Source organism: Solea solea, chromosome 17 (genome assembly GCF_958295425.1).
Source record: "Solea solea chromosome 17, fSolSol10.1, whole genome shotgun sequence".
Classification (NCBI taxonomy): Eukaryota; Metazoa; Chordata; class Actinopteri; order Pleuronectiformes; family Soleidae; genus Solea; species Solea solea.
Window position 1 is genome coordinate 14,386,842 of NC_081150.1, and position 23,239 is coordinate 14,410,080.

Genomic DNA, 23,239 nt, shown 5'->3' on the forward strand with positions numbered 1-23,239 from the left:
CACAAATGAGAGAATCCACTTGTTTCAATTGTTTATACAAAACCCAATCCTGGTTTTACAGGAGCATGACCTCGACCCTTCGGAGCATCACCGACTGAATTAACAATGACTCGATCAAAATGTTAAGAAACTTGTAGCCCTTGTGCAAGTATATCCACGTACATACTTTAAGTCACAATGTGTGCTCGGATAATAGTCGGGTAAAACACATTTCATGCTGACAAACACGTTGCCGTACAAAATTACAGCAGTATAATAATAACAATAATAATAATAATAATAATAATTATAATAAAAGTACAGCGAGACTAAAAAATAGTTCTTATATAAAACGCCCTAGAAACACACTCCAAATAAAAAGCTACCGAAATGGCGACATCCAGTTCGTGAGTGTTTTTCAGCAGCACAGGAATCGTCAATTCTGTACATCGTGATTCATAAAAACAAAAAAAACCTACAAAAACAGTACATAGCACTTCAATTCAAACACATTACTCTGTCACATTAAAATTGTGTTTTTTTTCGTTTGTTTTTTTTCTTTTTTACTCTCCAGTTTGAAAGTAATGTATATAGGCACAGTAATTAAATCAACGACCAGTATGACTCGTTATTCACAGCTCCTCTTTTTGACGCAAACAAAGTCGAATTATGGCCAATTGTTCACACTTTCCTCTGGTTCACAGAGAGCTGCCACACGGACAATCACGGCTCACGCCGACCTCCTTTTACCGCTTTTACCGGACAAATAAACATTGCTAGAAATATTCCAACTCTGAAATGTCTCATTTAAAAGAAAATGTACAGTTCTGATTCTAATTCAACAAACTCACGACTTAGTCTGAATTTCAATTATTATTATTATTTTCTTTCTTTTTTAAATCCTCTATTTACAGGCACCGACAATAACAATAATTGTTGCATACTTCATGGTGAACATTTAGTATGCGGACGATGGTTAATAATAAAATGCATGTAAAATGATTGTGTTTCAAATACATATATATATATATGTATATGTATGGGGTTAGGCCATAACTCAGTATTATCATTTGTCACCTTAGAATAATAATTTTGCTTTATTCCACAGAAGATATTTGGCATGTCATGTAAATAATAATTAGTTGAATAGAACACAGCCATGTTTCTTGTATATGTGTATATATATATGTATATATATATATATATATATATATGTATATATATATATATATATATATATATATATATATATATATATATATATATATATATATATATATATAAGCATGTGCCCATTAGATGATTTTCTTCTAACAAATGCGTAAAAAAATAATTTGCGTCACTGCAGGTCAAGATAATTCTGTGGTCAACAATCAAAAAACCCCTTCTTTTAAGACCTTGTATCAGTAACAACACACAGGATGAGACTGTGGTGACATGATAATGAATCATTTTACATGCCAGTAAAAAAGTAAATGTCTTTTAAAGCTGCTGTGGGGGTAAAATTGTCAGTGTGGGAATATTTATAACTCAAATATCCACAAATCATTGGTAAAGAATTCATTCTTATTTTCTGATCATTTGGACCGCCGAGGTGAGAGAGAGAGACAGAGAGAGAGAGAGAGAGAGAGGCAGAAGCAGAGGCAGATTGATTGGGGTCCAGCTTTGTTTGGACAGAACATCTATGGCTGTTAGGAAATGAGTTGTTTACTCTTCTCTTCTGTTTCGGTCTCGTTAGTAAAAATTGCCTGATCCCAGCACCGGATTTTAATGTCACCAAAGCTCCAAGTGTCTGAACTTGTAGAGAGACGTTGTGCTTTTTTTCTTTTCTCCTCTGTTGCATCTGATGATTTACACCGTTAGGCCGTAAGGTTTCTTTACATGTTAAACTGCGGCCGACAGTAGCTATGCATATCACACGTCGTCGAGCGTCGTCGAGAGAGAAAACGTGAAAATGTACAGAATCAAACGAGTCAACGTTTAGCACCGTCAGTGCCGACTAAAAGGCATTAGACTCCGTTCTGGTTCCCACTCGTACGCTGGAAGAAGATGTCGTTTAGCTCTGTGATTTCAAAAAAATCTGTGTGTGTTGTTTTTTGTGTGTTTTTTTTAAGAAAACCTCCTTCCTGGCGTTCGTCTATTTCTTCAGACACTGGTACATCAGTGCTCGAGGGTTCAGCATGTAGCGCTCAGAGTTGAGTAACTTGGTGAGATACTGCGGCACCGGAGGCCGAGGAGCCATGTAGGACACGCCGGGGCTGACGGCCATCACCTCTGCAATCTTCTGCTTCATCTCGCTGATTTCCCGGTCCTGCTTCAGCTTTTTATCTGCAGAAGATGCAACAGTTGATTTAATTAGGGCAAGTGCAAATTCATGGAACTTTTATTTCTCCCTCCCCAAAGGATCGCATTCCTTTTAGGGACTAAATGACAAAATCATTGCCCGCAAATCACAACTGGTGAACAATTTTATAAAATTGAGAGAAATACGTAAAAATAAAATGCAAGATAGCTCAGTAGCGCCCCCAAAAAGTGAAAGCTGGTAGGACAAAGTTGAAACTAGCGTTTTTGGTAACACTTTATATTAGGGAACACATTCACCATCAACTAGGTGCTTACTAACATGCATATAAGTTGCATACTAGCCCTTTATTAGTAACTATTAAGCGCGTATTAACACCTTATTTAGGAAAAATCTTCATTCATGTCGTCATAGAGGTAGAATAAGATTATGTAGAATAAGGTGTTTGCTTAATAATTACTAATAAAGGGCTAGTATGCTACTATATATGTTAGTAAGCATGTAGTTAATGGTGAACATGTGTTCCCTAATATAAAGTGTCACCATATTTTTTGAAAACGCCTCCTAGAGTGTGAAAATCTCAAAACGCCGGCTTTGCGTTTCCGTGTAGACGGCGAATGCGCTACTTTTACCAAATCGATGACGTCATATTCCCAGCTCTCTTTCTCTCGCGCACACGTGCTGTCATTCATTGTCTTGTGTTTGGAGATTGTCTGACTGCGTTACCGACCACTCTCAATGAAAAGTAACTAATGTCCGCCTGAAAAGCGGCAAAGAAAACGATTGTTTCCGCTTCGTGCCGTTTCCGTGTGGATGTGGCCCAAGTTGCACCGAATTTCACCGAATCGCCATTTTTCATAATGGACTTTGGTGTGGGAGAGTGAGCAGGACACAAACTTGGGGAGAACCCTCTAAACTAAAAAGTAAAGCACTATACGTAGTCTTCAAATATCATCCGTGGTAGATGTTACTGTTGCACACAGAGAGAAAACCTGTGTGTACGAACCTTGAGCGATTTCCAGCTGCCTGCGTGCGTCTCCCAGAGCGGAGAACAGGTCCAGTTTGATGCGGGTCTCGGCGCTCAAGTTGTACTCCAGATGCTGAGCTTTCTCCTGCATGGCTGACAGAGTGGACAGCAGCATGTCTGTCTCTTTCTCCACACAGCGGTACTTCCCCAAAGCCTGAGTCCAAGAACAAGAGCCACAGTGAGAAACAGCTGGTGACCACCTGAGAGAGTCGGCGCTTTGGTTTCTTGAGTGTGTTTTTAAAACAAAAATAGCAGTCAATTTTTTTTTTTCATCTTTTCTTAAGTATTTTTGGAAGTAGTTTGAGACACTCGGGGAACCAATGCACCGCAGACAAATACGTAAACAACAATTTTTCACGTGATGATGAAATGCCCAGCCATTGACGAAACATGAGAGCGATTCTGTCACATTCATTTGAAACATTATCTGACATCGTGAGAGAAGCACAACATTGCTTCTGTTTCAGCATGCTTCATGGAGAGTTATGGCCGTTTCTCAATAATGCACTGTAGTACTGTACTGTGAGTACTCCAGTCGTACTTCCCAGGTATGCAAGTACATCCTTGAGAAACGGCCTCTGTCGCTACATACGCACACACCTGATGTCAGACAGAAATAACCATACGGTAATACTAATGTGATGGATAAAAGAGGTGCATAACGCTGACGGCAGGCCGTGAAGAAACCTTCCAACGAAACACAAAAGAGTTTTACAGAAACAAAAATCATAAAGTGAAGAAGAAAAAACAAAAAACAAAAAGGCGAAACTACTGCATGACCAAACTGAACACAACCAAAGTACTGGACCACTGGAGACTCACAGACACAGACTGAAACTCACAAGTTCATTCTCAAATAGAGTAAAGCAGATACCTCAACATCACCCTCTAGATCTACCACCCGATTCTCTTTCACTTGATACTCCAGCTGTAGTTGTTTGTACTCTGTCTCTAGATCTTTAACCCTTTTCCTTAACATTTGGGTTTCACAGTGTTCCTGCCTGGTGTAGGAGATGGAGAGAATGACAGTTTTCAGTGGTAAGAGAGGGGGATTCATTCAGAAATCAGAACCAGATCACACAGAAAGAAAGACACACGAAGACTTTTTTTTATGATGCATCCTCATGAGTGTCATGAAGATGTTTCCTCATGTTAAAGGTCTGAGGAAAAAATTGGATTAGTAGATTATTATGTTGAGAGAATTAAGTCAATATTGTCGTTATCTTATGACCATCATGATAATCAGGCCGCTGGGATTTACTTTGATTTTACGGCTGTAGAATTGTTCAATGATAACTTTCACTATCAATATCTGGCGGAAGTCCCGAGGGCTACCGTAATGACAAGTATATGGTATCCATCCATCTATCTTCTACCACTTTATCCCCCACGTGAGGGTCGTGTAAATATCAAGTCCATACTGTGAATATTCTACTGTCTACAATGTACATTCCACATTCTATTTTAACTTGGGTCTTAATATCTTTATATCTTGTACATTTTTGGTAATGCATGTTTATTATTGATTATCTTTATCTATCTTTACTAATAAAGGACTATCTTATCTTATTTTAAAGGGATTATTAGACACTTATACAGACATGCCTATGAGTAGTGTATTTCATTTCTGCCAGTACCCTCCTAAATGTTACATAGTGGACCTTTAACTCGTTTTTGTTCCGTCTCCTCCTGTTTCCAGTCTTTAGACGCAGCTTAACTAACAACCTGTTAAATGTCACTTCAGCAGCGACAAACAAAAGTATGGATCTCTGTAAAATCTCGGCAAGACTGCAAACAGACATATCATAGAGCAGAATTTATACTGCTCTATGATATGATATAACCCGTTTCAAACAGGTGTGATTTACCTGTTTGTCAGGCTCCGTGCTGCGTTTGCCGCCTCCTCCAGTTTCTGAGCCTGGAGTTCGGCCAGCTGCTTCTCGGCACAGAGTCTGGCCTCCGTCTCCGCTCTCATCTTCTTCTCCAGCATCACGCTGCTCTGCTTGTCCCGCTGCTTGTTCTTTGACAAACACAGGATCCTGGAAGAAAGGGTTGGTAACGGTCTTACGACATGGAGTTACGCGCCTCGTGCGCCGCTGTATGCGAGCGGTCACTCACTTGCTCTGCAGCAGCATGTTGGACTGTCTGAGGAGGGAAACCTCCGGTCTCAGGCTCCTCTCGCTGTTGGTGAGGTTGCAGATGTGACTCCGCAGCTCCTGCTCGCTCTGCCTGCTCGTCTGCAGCTCGCCCTTCAGCTTCTTCAGCTCCTGCTCCAGCCTGCCAAATCCGAAAATGTTAAAACATCTTTTCACCACGCCGTGACTCATTTCAGTCTGAACTAGGTGCGAGACTCACTTGCTGATCTGCTCGGTGTTGTGGTTCTGAGTCGCTGTGGCACACTTGTCTGTCGCGTCCCGGTTCGGGCTGACCGTTTTTGAGGACCTCTGTTTCTTCTCGGTCCTCGTTGCAGGTGGAGAAGGAGTGTTTGTGCTGCTTCTGCGGGCCTTTGGCGAGGAGCTTTTGGCCGCCCGCGTGCCTTTGCCTCCTTGCTCCTCTTGAGGTAGATGTTCTGTGCTTGTGGAGGACTCCGCTCCTCCCGCACCACTGTGGACCACATCTCTGGACTCACTGGGGCTGTGTTTGGACGACGACGACGGCAACGTCCGCCGGTTTGTCTCGGTGGATTTCACCTCCGGCGCTGCCTTTTCTGGCGTTCTCTCGTCGCTGCGGATCTGGAGGCAGTCCACGATGTGAGCGTCATCGTGAGCCACGACGGCACCGTTCTGACACTGATACTGACTCGACTCAGGCTTTGTCTTCCATTTTGAGCCTGTGGACAAAACAAAAGGAATAAAAAGGTTCACGTCGTCATCATAGTGTGGCTTATACAGTGGCTTATGTTTGATGCTTTTGTGTTTTACAGGCGGCTGTTGTTAAAGATGAGTCAAAAGCTGTATGTGTGAGGAATCATGGGATATGAAACCGATTAGGAGGCAAAAAAAACAACTGACAAAGATTTTCTGCAACAGTGGAAAAAACTGGCATCAAAAGGTTTGTCTAACTCACCTCTGCTCCTTTCACTAACACTATCACTAGTTTACCAAACAACAAAATAGCAACTTTTATCACTTTTAATAGGAATAAACCCAACAAAATGTACTTACTGCATTGAGAATATTCAGTTCTCATGCTGAAAGAACTTGTACACCAATAGGTGATGTATCCCTATATTTAAGTTTAGTTTAGTTATGTTTATTTCTAACCTAAAGAAGAACAAAATGTTCAGTTCACAAGCAAATGTATTTAATATCACCTCTTTTATGGGCTGTAAACGTCACTGACACATATAAGTAGTAACTCTCTCTATATATACTTTGTACTTAATACTTTAATGGAAATTGCATTAAGTCTTTCTGATGGATGATCATTGCAATAAATGTTTACCAGTGTATTAATGTATTTGTATTTATTTTGGGAGGAATTCCCACTGTTCATTAGGATAAACAGTCGAGATCAGAGTCGTTATTTTGAGAGAGGGTCATACAGGCAAAAGAGCGCCACCTGCAGAATTCATCTCTGAAAAGTGTGGAGAATTTAAACTGAGGACTAAGAAAATAGATGGAAAAACTAGCTGGCAAAATCTTAACATTCTTAAACCAAATTGGCCGTTTTGTGCACATTTGTGCTCGTTAACAGGCTGAATAGACTCGTGTCACGCGTGTCTCAGTTTCAGTTGGGAAAGATTCAAAGGACTCGGGAGAATCTCCGTTCACGTTCAAGGCGCCAGAATTGTGATCATTGTTTAAGAAGGAGGAGGAGGAGGAGAATAACATTCATCGAGGCTAAAGACAATAGAGCCCTTCACGTCGCTCAGTGCTAGGGGCCCTGATTATAAGGATGAATGAATGAATGAACGTGTATTTCGAATAACAAAAACACATCAAATAACAATGCAACAAACAAAAAAAGGTGTAGGATGAAGCTCCTACCCCTATTCTGTTCTTTTTCACTGCAAATTCAACTTAAATCAGGTCTGTATGATTGTCTTACAAAATAAAACTAGACAGTACTGGACATATATGACCATATACACTCAACACCTCCAATTCCTCTTCTCTAGATCTTCTTAAACTGCATCACAGTTCAAATCAGTCTGTGCACAGCCTTTCTTTAAATTATATTTATATATAATTTATATATTGGAAAGTAATGAATTACATTTACTCGCGTTACTGTAATTGTTTTTTGTGTAATTTTACTTTTACTTAAGTATGGGTTTTTTTTGGAAGTACTGTACTTCCCGACATTTTAAAAGTAAAACATTTGTGACCTTTGACCCATTCTGACTGATACATGATGTGTTTACATATTTTATTTTGTCAGCACTTTATTTTGTAAAGGTTTGCCTTTAATTAAAAAACAATTCATGTGTCCCTTTTGCATGACACAAGAACGAACCCAAACCTTGTTAAAAAAGTAACTTTTAATCTGAGTACATTTTAAACAAGCTACTTTTATTTTACTTACTTCTACTTGTACTTGAGTACAATGTGATCAAAATAGTGGTACTTTTAGTTGAGTTGAATATTTCATCTCTGCTCTTAGGCTGTACCCATCTCCTCTGTCAATTAAAACTAAACTTATAAACTGAAGACACTTGTTCTTCTGTCATAGTACGTTTGTGTTGTTCCCTGTACGTGATTCTTTAATTCTAAGTGCTCTTTTGTTGCAGTTGAACATGCGTGAGATGAATGGATGGCATGGACGCGCACAGAACTTACCGCTGCTGCCGTCTGTGCCAGTCTTGGGGAGACCCTGCAGGCCTGGAGGGAGCGAGTGCTGCAGCAGGTGCATGTGGAAGTCGTTCTCGCTCTGAACGGCCTTCTGTATGCGCAGCTTGAAGATGTTGGTGAAGTAGCAGGTGGCGTCAAAGCCCAGGTATACGACAGGATATCCAATGCTAGAGGTGAGCGCAGAAGGACAAACGACGACGGAAGTATTCAAATGGCTGACAGACCTCTGTCATTAACGGCTACTCTGTTAAATTAAATGATGCTGTGATCGCTCAATTTCACAGGGGTGTGATATGAATGCTTTTAATAACGGCTCAATTCATTTCATTTTTGCTGAAGGCACAGTGAGTGCTTTTTTTTTTTTCTTTTTAAATCAAGTCAACGTACCAGTGTGCAGCAAAAAGATGAGACAGGTTGGCGTGAGAGGATTTGAGGTCTTTAAGTCGAAGTGAAGCCTCTGTGTACACGAGCAGAATCCACAGGGACACTGTGGATATACAGATGCCCTTCTCTGGAAACAAATATCACACAATCAGAAGTGAAGATTCCAAGATTTTTTTTCAGGTTCTGTTTTTTCCAAGATTTTTTTATCAGGTTCTGTTTTTTACAAGATTTGTTTTTACGGGATTTTTGTTTTTTTTGGAAACTGGCTGCAATACACATATAATACATTAGCTCAGTATTTTTAACGATCTCCTAATATTTCCTGTGTCACAACGTAGCCAGCCTGTCTGCATTTCAAGTGCATCATTTTATATCCATGAGCCATATACCATATTTACACAAATGATCTTTAAGAAACATCGCAATCTCCAGCAGATCCGAGTGTTCTTTCTGTCTGAACAACTGCAAAGTCCTGAGGTGCCTGCGTAAAGTCGACAAAACTAATAACAATTCTTTCAATATTACCAATGTCTGTCAAGTACAACTGCATTAAACTGAACAACTGGGACGCCTTTGCTTTCAATTCAGCGACAAGACGGGAAGCTTTTCCGCTATTTCATTCACTCAGAAAAACTGATCCCACCACAAAAAATCTCATAAAAACAGACCCTGAAAAAAATCTCATAAAAACAGCCTTTTTAGAAATGATGTTAGGTGAATGCAATACGCTTACAAACAAACAAACAATGCACATACTCACCTGTGTGCCATATGTAATTGAATAACACGTAGGTGCTGGCCACAAAGAACAGCCAGTGCAAAGGAACGAAAATCAAACAAAAGATGTCCAGCGTGAAGGCAGCACACACAAAAACAACACAAATCACCTGCAAACACACAAGAAAAGACAACACTGATTTCAGCTTAATGCGGTTGTTATCATCGTCATCTCATCATCATCATCAGCTGGAGGCAACAAAATGACATCACGCAGCAGGGGGGCGCTCACCAGGCCATGGCAGTGGAAAGTGGTGTATACGCTGCCAAAGAAGAGCCAGCAGGGCCACAGGTACTCCAGTCTGAATTCAAGGATGAAGTCTGCCAGCAGCACCAGGGTCCACATCATCATGAACTTCAGGAAGGTGTACGCACTGAAATAACACACAGACATATGTATGTATTTATATTGATTTAAAACAAGGGGGATCATCGTATCTTCATCAGGCTAAACCTGCTTTGTTTTTCCTACTAACCATTTTTCTTCTCATCTAAACAGAGATGGAACGATACCACTTTTCCGTGTCTGATACCGATATCACAAACCTTGAGTATCTACCCATACGGATATTAGTCTGATACAGTCATTTTAGACCAGTTATGAACTATGAAGCTGTTAACAACACATTTGTGCCGAGTCATACAAAGACATGATTCTGCAACTGTTCTCCCAAACGTGACTCGGCTAAAATGCTAATTGCTAATTTTTATTTACATTTTTACAGTCTGTGCATAGTGAAGCATGTGATATATATAAATATATATGTATATATAGGATTTTTTGGATTGTATCAGATTTTACATTTATATCTGTCCAATATTAGTTCCAGTGAACTGATACTGATTGTCATCCCTAAATCCAAACTTTTCAATCTAAGGCTGTTTTGGTTTATGTTTGTAACTCCTGTCTTAAAACTCAGTTAATCTATTTTCAGAATAGAAGGCACTGAATTCCGCATCATTTTGTAATTTTTGTGAACATAAACAAAATATCAGATTTTTGAATGAATCTACCGGGCCGGATATTAATTCTGACGTGCCAGTTTTGGCCCACGAGCCGCCAGTTGCTGACCACTGATTTAAAATTTCAAATATCAGCATTTCACATTTTTTGAAAAAAAACACAAAGAAAATGTAATCCCTGCCTCTGGTTGTGGTTAAATGAAGACATTTAAGACGCACCAAAGCCTCTTCAGCCAAAGCCTTAATCACACACATAAGCTAATAAAACACTTGAGATGGAATTCACACAATTCTAACCCTGTAATTGAGCAGCTGCATCTTAAATGTGCAGTGCGTCCTTTTAAGTAGAGTCACCACAGAACAATAACGGTTCCCTCGTTCGTTTTATGAGACGACCGCGAGCCAAACGGGAGCTGTGGTTTCCCTCCTTTGTTCTGCCCATCCATAGGCTGCTATCACATCACCCCTTCTTTGTTTGGTAACCATGGCAATATTTCATCTGGAGGAGAGACGGAGCACTACAGCGTCCTATTACACGTCCAGGCTCAAATCAGCCTTTTTAATTACACTGTTTTTAATGTCCCTTACAGTTATTTTATGTTATAAGCTGCCATTTGTGAAGGTAATGCCTCCATTATTGTTGTGTATCACTGGAAAAAATAAAATAAATCTAGAATAGACTACAGCATCATAAATTCAGGTTCAATTCTGCTTTATAAATTAAGAAAAGATCATATTTTTTAAATTAATCTCACTAGAATGGTACACAAAACAAAAAGATTATATGGCATTGATTATTATTCGTCAACAAAAAAAAGTAATAGTGAAGGGGGTGGGGCAAAAGAAGCATGGTAGCATCCCAAAATCTTCATATGACCAATACAGTACAATACAATAATAATAATGATATTAATAATAATCATAATTTTACTCAGGGTTTTTGCAAAGGAAATACATTTTGTTTCATTTTTAGGACAAACAATGTCGATATTTTGATTTTTTAAGGTTCACAATTTCCTTTAAATGGAATTGATGACAAATTGTTAATAAATATAAAGGTAATGTTCACAATAAAGCTTACAAACAACACAATACACGAGCTACATGTAATATATATGTAACTATATATATAATAATCCCCTTAAAATGTCACATTTTCCAAATAAATCACAAATGTTTTTATTTTAGCTTGATTGTGTGACACAAAAAGCAGCAGTAAAATGAGTGTCCTCTTTTTTATCTGCTATAAAAACAAATGTTTTTCTTTTTTGTTTTTATTTAGAGATAAAATACGCGATGCGTTCACTGCACGGCAGCTAACAGACGCAGACAGAGAGGAGACAGGCCGGCGTCTGAAAAATCCGCTGTTTCTGTAAACAATGCATGCATGAAGTAAGTCTGCACATTTCACTGATGACAACAAAGAGCTGGTGGCGGGGATGATGGGTATGGATGGATGGATGTAAGGAGGAGGAGGAGGAGAGGAGGGGAGGAAGAGGAGGCAGACGACAGGTGACATTTCACACAAAGAGCACAACAAAAGCATGAGCTGCGGCATCATCTCACCTCTCAGACAGCTTCTCCGTCAGCCTCAGCTTCTTCATTTTCCGTAGCTTGCTCGCGTCCACATAGCGTTTCTTCATCTTATGGCTTCCTCTCCCTCCGCAACCGCTGCTGCTGCTGCTGCGTGTTGTTGTTATTGTTGTCGACGCGCAAACACAAACAAACAAAACAAACAGAGAGTGAATAAATGAATGCAGATTGACAAACACACACACACACAGAGAGAGAGAGAGGTCGTTCTTTAAAGGAGAAGATGTTCAGCTCAACCTGTGACGATGATGCTGCTGCTGCTGATGATGATGATGATGTCTGGGAACAGATACAGGAGAGCGGAGCAGCTCTGCGCATGCGCACTAGAGGCTGTACCTACAAGTGTTGGGCGCAGGAGGGGAGCAGATGAACACACAGAACACACTGTACTAACCAGGGCTGCACCAAGCCTTTATGGGGCCCTTTATGGGGCCCTAAGCCGAGCAGACCCCACCTATTACTAGGACTATTATTCATACAAATGTAACACTATACATTGGATTCATTATAGTTGTGTTATTCAGTTTCGAATATATGAAACGAAAATCTGAATATATAGCATGAAACTTTGAATATATCTAATGAACCTTAAATATGTAGAATGAAACTTTGAATATATAGAATGCAACTTGAACATATGGAATGGAACTTTCAATATATCCAATGAAGCTTTGATTATATAGAATTAAACTTGAATATAGAGACTGACACTGAATATATATATTGAAAGTCTATATATATATGGAATGGAACTTTGATTATATGGAATTATTGTGATGGTGATGATTGTGGTTCCATAGCTGATACTACCACCAGTGGCCAGTAGGAGGCAGTATTATGATCTTAATGGTTTATTGTTTTGCTGTGCATGACATACAGCAAATAAATTAAAGGAGGGAGAGAGGGGGAGGGGGTTATTTATTTTATTTATTAATTTGTGTCTCAATAATTATTTAACTTAACCTTCTGTATTTTATGATAATAATTTGTCATATATGTTTTATTTATCTTTTTTCTTTTAAATTTCCTGTTTCTATTATTCGTTGTTTGCTTATGCAACAGTGAAATGCTGACAGACAGTGAATATAAAAGTAATGATTTTGCTCCTGTTTGTGAACTCTGAACAAGACTCTTGTTCAGAGTTGGTTTTTGTGTCGTTTGGTTTTAATGTATTATCCGTTTTGTGTTTGTCTTTGCTGTGTCTTTTTGAAGTCCCATAGAAATGTTTGTGGTTATTTTAGTTTACTAGACCAGGGAAAAGAAAACGTCCATCTGTCAGGACCATCTGTTCCTTGTCTTTAGAATGAAGTTTCAGTTGTACATTTGTGTGATAATTAACACAATTAGCATTATTTGAAGAACAAAAATCAATATCTTCAGTTTAAATGGTTTCCAGTGTATATGTTTTGATAGATGAATCATATAGTTTTATGTCTTTTGATTCTTTTTAGTTCTTAAATTATAAACGCTATCTTTATTTGTGATCAAGATTTACCTTAAGACCATAAATGTTCTTTTTCAGGCGACACGCCTTCTCCTCACAACTTCAGCTGCATGAGGGCTTAATTTGAGCTGGAGTCTGTTTGGCCAGATCTGGTGCAAATTAAGCCCGGGATAAAGACTGGGCCGGAACAGTGGATCCGGCACCTCCCATGTCACAGAGCCAACACCTCAATAGAAAACAATTAAACTCACCAGTGTTTCAAAAAAAATATTTTAAGTGTATTTTAGACATACAGTATATAAAGTATTCTGTATTTTAGATTTTGAATGCAACATGTTTACCACTGTGTTACATCACCTTTCTCAAGTCACTAATCGTTGAATTCTTTCCCATTCTTTGCTCGATGTATGACTTCAGTTGCTCGACAGTCCGCTCAGGCCAGTCTTCCTGAGCCCATGTGGTAATATCCTTTACAGAATGATGTTGCTTTTTAATGGGGTGCAGCCCGAGGGTCAAAGGTCAGTAGCACAAAGCAAGCCGATCCACTTTTCTATGTTGGTAAGAAAACATAATTGGACAAAAAGAAATGAATGGACATTTAGAATAGATAAAAATGTGCGATTTATTGCGAGTTAACTAATCGCGATTAAATCTTTTAATTGTTTGACAGCACTAGTTTGAACATTGGTCTCGGAAGTGAATTCGACTGAATATAGGTCGCAAAGTATTTGCAAATCATTATATTCTGTTTTTATTCATTGTTTTACACAACATCTGAACATTGGAGTTGGGGTTTGCGAAATAGTAGAAACTCAAATTTCATTGAGGCATTTTAAAATGTTGAGGTAGTAGTCAATATCGTACAGAATCAAACATTTGTGACACCACTCTCTCAAGCATTTACCTGCATGGTTTCCTCCAACTCCCCTCCAGAGAGATTTAATGTAAAAAAAAAAAAAAAAAAGAAAAGACTCTAATATAATGCAAACAACCTCCTTAGAGTCAGATTAATGTCATTAATCTATCTATGTATGGAATGACTTGTGCAAACATCCCTCTCTGTGTGTTTCCAGGACCTCCCTTGACAAATTTGGCACTGCTTTTGTCACAAGGATAAAAATGTTCACAAAAACATGATGGAGTTTTCAAGGATTTATAGTTTGGTTGTTGGGAACCCAGTAATCCCTTGAGACTGTGTTCAGTGACCACGTGTCTCTGTGTTTGCCCTGAGTTTGCACATAAATATGACAGCTGTGGCTCTCGGAAAGGTAGAGAGTCCTGGACTGAACCTACGACGATGTACACCTTCACCTTCTTGTGCGCCTTCGGGCTCCTGCCTGCTCTTTTGGAGGTAAGTAACTGTAACTGTTGTAACTCTACAAATCTTACCTTTTTTTCCCCTCACGAAATATTCAAACTTTTTTGTGCACTTTTAAAGCTCCAGTGTGTAACTCGTCATGATGTAAAACGCAGTATTATGTGGCGTGGAAACAAAACACTGCTATACCGAGAACCTGAGGCTGAATTGAAGAAGCTACTGTATTGTATTGAAGAGTTACATACTACGGCTTTAATGTGCAATAAATTAATATATAGTTTTTCTTTCTTTTTTTTCCCCTCCCGTCGCTGACGATCATACATGAAGGCTGGTGAGTGTTTGTTATGAGTCACCTCAGTGTCCTTTGAGATTCAGTGTAGTAATTCATAAATATGAGTCAATCCGCATCTTTTTTTTCTTTTTTTAATCTTGCAGTCACGTCTTCGGAGAAGACTGAGATTGTCAACAAGCATAATGCCCTGAGGAGGGGTGTTACGCCCACTCCTAGCGACATGTTGAAAATGGTAAAAATGCAAAAAAAAAAAAAAACAAGATAAAAGAAAAGTGCAATTGTATATTTCTTTCATGCATTAAAAGATAAAACTTAAATGATATGCCAGATTACGCTGGTAGACTATACACACTTGCTGATCTCTCCTCTGCTTCCCACAGACCTGGAACAATGACGCTGCGGCCAATGCGCAGCAATGGGCCAATGGGTGCTCCATGAACCACAGCCCCGGCAGCAACCGAGTGATCCCCAGTAAGTTTTAATTAATATAACACCAAACACGTCAGCTGCACTGTCAGAAGAAAACTACTGTGGGATTTAATCTTGCACAGCTTTATTCCTAATGTTTTACCAGGTTCAGTATTAACAAGAAATCCATATCCTTTTATTAGCCTGCATTTTACACTGACACATTTCTTTAAGAGTGTGCTTTTATGTCTAATTAATGTCTCTAAAGTGAGACCTGGCTAAGACAGGGTACATTATCAGCGTCATACATGCAACTGGACAACAGTAGTTACAAATTCTGTAGTATATAATAGAAACAGACCGCACGGCAGCAACAACAGGGCATTTATTTATCAGTTCAACTTGCTTTACCTCTTTCCTTTATGTGTTTGGACTGAAAATTGTTCCCAATGTGAAGCCTGGGATTATTGCTGACTTGTAATAATGAGAACTTCTGATATGGTGCATAGGGAAGACGCTTAATTCAGTAAATAAAAGCAAACTAATTTAGGTAGTATGAGTTTATTCTGATGTGTCTGGACTGAATTAAATATAAGATGCATACTTACTACATGATTAAAGGTGCTATATGTAAAAAAGAAAAAAGTTGTAAGGGAAACATGTTAAAGTGAACAGTGGCACAAATGGAATCGTCGCTTCATTTTTTTTCAGGCCATTAACACTGTTACACATGACATTTTTTTAATCTCAAACCTAAACAAGCTTCACGACACCATCTAAAAGTGTCTCGACCAACATTTCCTCCTCTCCTCTCTTCTGACTGCAGCCAGTGGCTGTGGAGAGAACCTGTACATGTCGGGCAACAAGGACTCATGGTCCGATGCCATCCAGTCCTGGTACGACGAGGTGAAGGACTGGAGATATGGACAAGGATCAATCAACGGAGGAGTGATCGGACATTTCACACAGGTGCTGTTAAACTGCATCTTACCATTAGCTGCTTGGACGGGGCAGAAGTAAAACATTTCTTTAAAGGGAGGCATTATATTTTGTTTATTTTATTTTTGTCCCCCCCCTGCTCAGATTGTTTGGTACAGGTCCAACCAGGTTGGCTGTGCCATGGCCTACTGTCCCAACGCTAGTTACAAGTACTTCTATGTCTGCCACTACTGCCCACCGTAAGTGAACACAATTTTGATAATGATTTAACGACAGTCTTGTTCTATTTTAAAAAACTCATTCATCTATTTTTCTTTTTCTAGTTTCACTAGTCCAGAGAAACTTACATATTGATTTGTCCGGTTTAGCAAAGAGCTTTTTTGAGGGTCGACCTCTTACGTGCAGTATGTCTGAACAGTTTCCATCAAGCGCCCTTGTGTCATTTATTTAAATCTCACTCAATATCACTTGATCTTGAGGAGTCTACAAAAGGGTCATTTTCGAGCAGGTGTGAATTGACTTAGTAAGGGAGTGCGGGTCTAGAAGATGACCGTAATGGTGTGAAGTGAAAAAAAAACCCGGACATAAAATAACAAACCTATACCAGATGAGTCAGCTACAGCTTTTTCTGGGATCACCTTTAATTTTAAATGATAAAAGATTACATCTCCTCCTCAAATCTGATTTTTTTGAGTTTTGACGTTCTCATGATATTCACTGATTATTCACTGTGTTTTTTTTATCTCCTGTACAAATGAAGGGTTATCTTTGGGTGTAGAAAAGTGGAAAAAAAGACACAATATCCCGCTTTAATATGTCATGTTCTGGCCTACATTACAGTGGTAACTACCAGTACACTCACCCCTACAATGACGGAGCCTCCTGTGCTGACTGTCCCAACGCCTGCGACAACAAACTGTGCAGTAAGTGGCAAAAACGCAGAATCAGGGAATCACATTCCACTATTAAATGTCAACAATGATAACATTAAGGGCTGTTTGTATCCTATATAAAACTGTTCTTTACGTTGTCAAGAGCCCAAAGAGAGAAGAAATTGGAAAAAAGCACCATGTACAAACAAGTCAAACCAATTCATATATTCAATATCATCAGTAAAACAGAGAGGCAAAGAATACATGATATTCATTCTTAGTGTTCCTGATATTTAACAATGTTTTTGTATTTCTTTCTTTAAGTCAGACTTTATATTTATTTATATGGCACTTTTGATACAAATGATTGTAAATCCTAGTGCTTCAACGGATGAGAAAAACAAACAAAAAAAAAACGAATTTCACAGAAGGAACAAAAGGACAAAGTGAGAAAAATGCTATCATAGATTTTAACAATCAATCATGGACAATTTAAGCTCATAAAACCAATAAAAAGGTTGTAGTGTTTAAGTAAAATTGACTAAGAGAATAGTGAAGTGAAGAGTCAGACATCACAGTCTAAAATAATAAAATAAAACTACTGATGCTGTTGAGTAATTCACTTTTAAACTGGATGAAACATTAATGGTTTATATAAATATATAAATAGGAAATAGATAAAGGTCAGTTAAAAACCAGGCTAAAGATGTTGGTCCTTATTTTACTTTACTAATGACTATGTTTAAACGTTCAGTATATACAGAGGCTGTAAGAATGTGTGATATATGGAGTGTCTTATATACTTGTTTTAGGCAATCTGAGGAAGCATTTCTTTCATTTTCACCATCTATATAAACACTCCTGAGCAAAACGTACTCAAAACATCGGATTGAATTGGTGAAATTTGGAAATACGTCACAGTTCAAACTTTGTCGCTACTTGATATCACTGCTAAAAATTAATCATAACTTTGACTTTGACACATAAGAAGACTGAATATGTGACCTGTAAACACACACGCCCTCAGGATGTCCATATAAGGAGTTGTGTATTTTTCCCACGGCAATTTACCTTGGGTGCACTAAGGGTTAAAAACAAACATGGGAATCGTGAAGCTAATTTAACCCACTCCTTATCCTTAGAGAGCATGCCAGTGTTTTCTAAGACAAGGGAGGGTCAAGCATTTATTAATTTTTTTTCTTTTTCCATTTCACTTCCAGCCAACCCCTGTCCCTACTCTGATCAGTACAGTAACTGCCCAGAGTTGAAGAAAGAGCATGGCTGCAGCAACTCTGCCGTGGCCTCTTGGTGTCCTGCCTCCTGCCAGTGCACCACCGAAATTATCTAAATACCACCTGTCGCCCACGGGGTCAGACTCCTCAGTCTTTATCAATAAACATATTCAGCATTAAAGCGTGTGTTTGTTTTGTGTATCCACACACACACACACACACACACACACACACACCCCCCAAAAACCCACAGCTCCGAAAAGAATGTCACCTCTTAGCATCTGACCAGAAAATGACTTCAAGAGTCATCAAGACTATACAAGCTCTATATAAATACAGACCATAATACCAACTCTTCTTCTGATTTTATTTGGTAGTAACAAAGAAATGTATTGGAGTAAAAGTACACAATTTATTCGCGAAATGTAGTGGAGTCAAAGTAAGTGCTGGGAATATAAATAACAAAGTACAGATAGAGATACTTGAATTATGTACTTAAGTACAGTAACAAAGTATTTGTACTTGGTTGCATTACAACGCTGACACTCACAGAACATACGACAGGGTTTAATTTAATTCCACTCACATTTCCCAAACCTGAGCCACGAGTTTAAGACCACACCTGCTGGCAGTGGCTAAAAATACGGACCACTGATAATAAAGTCCATTAACACTTTACTTTACATTACAGCACACTAACAATATGGTAATGTTATGGCAATCCTTTTGTGATATTTTCAACAATTCTTTTTCTTATTGTAACCTGTGCATTCAGGCAAATTAAAGTTAGTGAACGCTTAAATGGAATCCTTCACGTAAACATCCCCTCTCTGTGTCACACTTGACACATTTGGCACTGTTTTGGTCAACTGATAAAAAATAATGTACACACAAACCTGCATTTTTCAAGGATTTCTCACCGTTGCCATGTTTGACAAAATGCTATCTTTCAGATTGTGTTCACTCGCCACGTGTCTCTGTGGGCGTGTCCTCAGTCTGCATATAAATAGGACACCTGTGGCTAGAGGTAGACAGTCCTGGACTGAACCACGACGATGTACGCCTTCACCTTCTTGTGCGCGGTCGGCCTCTTGCCTGCTCTTTGGGCAGAGCAGGTGAGTAAAAAAATGAAATGGCAGTTGAAGAGCAAATTGTGAAATGCGTTCTCCTTCTGTGACTGTACAAATTTAACTTTTCCCTCGAGAGATATTTGATCTTTTTGTACACTGAAAGGACAACTCATATTCCGACCACTACACGTCACTCGTGTTTCAGAGAATGAGGGTTCATTCCTTAACCTGAAGTTATTTTGTGTCACCACAGACGTGGAAATAAAACACTGCTGGGAAACAAGGAGAGAGTCATGATGCTGTTGAGTAATCCACTTTTAACCTGGCTGAGGGATAAGAAATGAAACATTAATGGTTTATATAAATAGATGAGGAAATAAAGGTCAGTTAAAAACCAGGCTAAAGATTTTGGTCCTAATTTGACTTAACCCTGAGAACACAGAATATTTTTGGTTGCTTTTTTTCCATGACTATATGTTACTATGTTATACTATACTGTAAACATATAGTATATACAGAGGCTATAAGAATGTGCAATATAGAGTGTATTTTTTAGCACAACCTAGGCAATCTGATGAAAATCAATTTATTTTCACCAACTATACAAACACACTTGAGCAAAAGGTACTAAAAAAGGTCTAATTCTGTGACTTCTGCACAATTATCCCTGCTTAATATCTAAAAATAGAATATAAGATGAATCATAACTTTGACTCAACACATGAGAAGATAAACCCCCCCGCATTTTTAAAGCCAGACTATGTGACCAATAAACACACACTCCCAGGATGTCCATATAAGGAGTTGTGTGTTATTCTCACAGCGATTTACCATGGGTGCACCTGTGGCACAGATCCGTGCCGTGTGAGCACTAAATAAATAAATAAGAATAAACATCTATTTTTTTTCTTTTTTTCCTCCCATCTCCGACGATCCTACATGAAGGCAGGTGAGTGTTTGCCATATTTTTCACTTGAGTGTCTTTTAATATTCTGTACAGTAATTCACAAATATGAGTGAATCTGCATCTTTTCTTCTTCTTTTTTTTCTTTTTTTTTAACGTTGCAGTCTTGGCCACCTCTTCGGAGCAGAGTGAGATTGTCAACAAGCATAATACCCTGAGGAGAGGTGTTAGTCCCACTGCCAGCAACATGTTGAAAATGGTAAGTATTGTATTTCGATGATAAATCGTAGATGATATGCTAGAGTTCGCACGTGCTGATTTCTCCTCTGCTTCCCACAGAACTGGAACAATGAGGCTGCGAACAATGCTCAGAGATGGGCCAATGGGTGCTCCATGAACCACAGCCCCGACAGCAACCGAGTGATCAGCAGTGAGTTTATTAATATAACAGCAAACACGTCAGCTGCACTTTCAGAAAAAAACACTGTGGGATTTAATCTTGCACGTCTTTATTCCCAATGTTTTACAAGGTTCAGTATTCAGATGAAATCCATATCATTTAATAAAGCTGTATTTCACACTGACATCAAAATCTAATTTTTTTCAAGAAGTGTCTTTAGTCCAATGTCTAATTAATGTCTCTAAAGTGCATGTACAGCGTCATACTGTACATGCAACTGGGCAATGACATTGACAACAAATGTTGTTTAAATTAATTATAAAAATAAATAAATTAATGTACCAGCCCATTTAGAACCTAAGGCAATCCACTGCAGAATTTCGGTATTTAATTCTACATTCAAATCTAAACGTTGAGCTTTTCAAGACACATTTCGTGTCTATTACTACTGCTAAAACCCCAAAACAGGCATTTTGCTAAACCACCACCCCTCCGAGTGAAGTGGTACAACATTTTTGTATTGATCACAAAAGAGAGAACTGCTTTTTTCTCTCTCCTCTCCTCTGACTGCAGCTAGTGGCTGTGGAGAGAACCTGTACATGTCCAGCGTCAAGAACTCGTGGTCCAGTGCCATCCAGTCCTGGTACGACGAGGTGAAGGACTGGAGATATGGACAAGGATCGATCAACGGAGGAGTGATCGGACATTTCACACAGGTGCTGTTAAACTGCATCTTACCATTAGCTGCTTGGACGGTGCAGAATTTAAAAAATGGATTTAAACATTTCAATTTTAAATTTTTGTCCCCCCCCCTGCTCAGATTGTTTGGTACAGGTCCAACCAGATTGGCTGTGCCATGGCCTACTGTCCCAACTCTAGATACAAGTACTTCTATGTCTGCCACTACTGCCCTCCGTAAGTGAACACAATTTTGAAAATGATTTAACGACAGTATTGTTCTATTCTAATACAATAATCTTGGAAAGTACTTAGTCACCTTTAATTCGAAAATACGCAACTTGGATCTTACGCCCTTCAACACCTTGCTTAGTTTGGCTTGATTTCCTGATTTGTAACTCTAGTACAATGTCCTGTTGTAATATTTGATGTTCTGGCCTACATTACAGTGGTAACTACCAGTACACTCATCCCTACAAACAAGGACGCTCCTGTGCTGACTGTCCCAACGCCTGCGACAACAAACTGTGCAGTAAGTGGCAAAAATACACAGAATCAGGGAATCACATCAGTATGAAATGTCAACTATTTACGGGAGCAAGAAGCTTACGCGTCAAAGCAATTAAAATATTCATCTGTAAAGCACTAAAAATGCAATATTTTGCTAACCATTCATTCTTTATATTCCTTATATGTATCAGTAAATAATATCACACTCAGTCAATCAGTCAGAGTTTATTTATGTGGCACTTTTGATACAAAGGAGATTAAATGAAAGTGCCTCACGGGATAAGAAAAACACCCACTCCACCCTACAAACAAAAAAAATGATATCACAAATGTAGCAGGAGAAACAAAATGAGGAAGTGAGAAAATGCTATTGTAGATCTTAGCAATCAGCAAAGATGAAATAAGAGAACACACTAAGCTCATAAAGCTAATAAAAAAGGGTGTAGTGATGAGGTGAAATGAACGAAGTGAAGAAAATAAAAGTTTGATTTAGACTCAGACAGCACAACCTGAAACAATAAAATAAAACAATAGTGCGGATGTAAATAAATACACTAAGGAGGAACTAAATGAGCCGGTCCTCCAACTTTTGCAGCAGATCATGACTCATAGTATGGGTATAAAATAACAGCAATCTGATACCTTGGGAGTGTCTCCATCCATTTGAACACCGTAGCCAAGGAAAAGTCCTGTTTTCTTTTCATGTGTTATTGTCATTGTCAGTGCAGTATCTCTCCTATTGCTGCGCGTGGTACATTAGGAAACACTCCTGTGGGTTATATTTGGAGCATGTTAGAGGGTCAAGTAAAAAATAGAAGTCAGAGACATCTTTTAATTTTTTTCTTTTTCCATTTCTCTCCCAGCCAACCCCTGTCCCTACTCTGATAAGTACAGTAACTGCCCAGATTTGAAGAAACAGCATGGCTGCAACAACTCTAACGTGGCCTCTTGGTGTCCTGCCTCCTGCAAGTGTACCTCCCAAATTATCTAAATACCATCTGTTGCCTATGACTCATCAGTCTTTATCAATAAACATATTCCGCATTATAGCGTGTGTTTGTTTTGTGTTACCACATACACATGACATACACATGTGAAAATGTCCCCTCTTTGTGCACACAGAAAATAAACAAGTGCTTCCCACTGTTACACAAACGCACAGCACTTTGACCTGTTCAGCAATCAGTCGAGAATAAAGAGGAAATTTAATTTGGCACACTAGCTTTTTTAGACACACACAAAGACAGGAGACCTGTGTGAATGATGCCAACTCACAGAACACGTGACAGGGTGGAACAGACAGTAACCTGAGCCAAGAGTTTGAGACCACACCTGCTGGCGTAAGCATTTTCAT

The 23,239-nt window shown here is 38.9% G+C and overlaps 3 protein-coding genes and 1 long non-coding RNA gene across 5 annotated transcripts; 3 read left to right on the plus strand and 1 right to left on the minus strand.

Annotated features, from left to right (window-relative positions):
- Positions 1-1,250: 1,250 nt before the first annotated feature.
- Positions 1,251-12,135, minus strand: si:dkey-12h9.6 (macoilin). Of its 2 annotated transcripts, none has more exons than XM_058614360.1 (12): positions 12,056-12,135; positions 11,792-11,911; positions 9,495-9,636; positions 9,246-9,372; positions 8,489-8,612; positions 8,090-8,268; positions 5,664-6,138; positions 5,427-5,585; positions 5,177-5,347; positions 4,183-4,309; positions 3,288-3,462; positions 1,251-2,307 (listed from the first exon to the last, which is right to left on the minus strand). In XM_058614360.1, the coding sequence occupies exons 2-12, from the start codon at positions 11,866-11,868 to the stop codon at positions 2,117-2,119; spliced, it is 1,947 nt and encodes a 648-aa protein (XP_058470343.1). In that variant the 5' UTR covers positions 11,869-11,911; positions 12,056-12,135; the 3' UTR covers positions 1,251-2,116. The 2 variants fall into 2 exon arrangements, with proteins under 2 accessions (XP_058470343.1, XP_058470342.1); XM_058614359.1 differs by having other exon boundaries at positions 11,792-11,908; positions 12,056-12,130.
- On the plus strand, positions 6,099-8,382 carry LOC131444171 (uncharacterized). Its single transcript, XR_009233693.1, has 2 exons — positions 6,099-6,359; positions 8,041-8,382. It is a non-coding gene; the product is annotated as an uncharacterized LOC131444171 (long non-coding RNA).
- A 2,822-nt stretch (positions 12,136-14,957) lies between the features above and the next one.
- Positions 14,958-18,504, plus strand: LOC131443794 (cysteine-rich venom protein-like). The gene is made up of 6 exons (XM_058613767.1): positions 14,958-15,104; positions 15,253-15,343; positions 16,107-16,249; positions 16,364-16,458; positions 17,060-17,142; positions 18,312-18,504. The coding sequence occupies exons 1-6, from the start codon at positions 14,973-14,975 to the stop codon at positions 18,437-18,439; spliced, it is 672 nt and encodes a 223-aa protein (XP_058469750.1). The 5' UTR covers positions 14,958-14,972; the 3' UTR covers positions 18,440-18,504.
- Positions 18,505-20,332: 1,828 nt separating this feature from the next.
- LOC131444050 (cysteine-rich venom protein-like) lies at positions 20,333-22,932 on the plus strand. Its single transcript, XM_058614172.1, has 7 exons — positions 20,333-20,342; positions 20,411-20,556; positions 20,637-20,727; positions 21,271-21,413; positions 21,518-21,612; positions 21,825-21,907; positions 22,749-22,932. The coding sequence occupies exons 1-7, from the start codon at positions 20,333-20,335 to the stop codon at positions 22,874-22,876; spliced, it is 696 nt and encodes a 231-aa protein (XP_058470155.1). The 3' UTR covers positions 22,877-22,932.
- Positions 22,933-23,239: the final 307 nt, after the last annotated feature.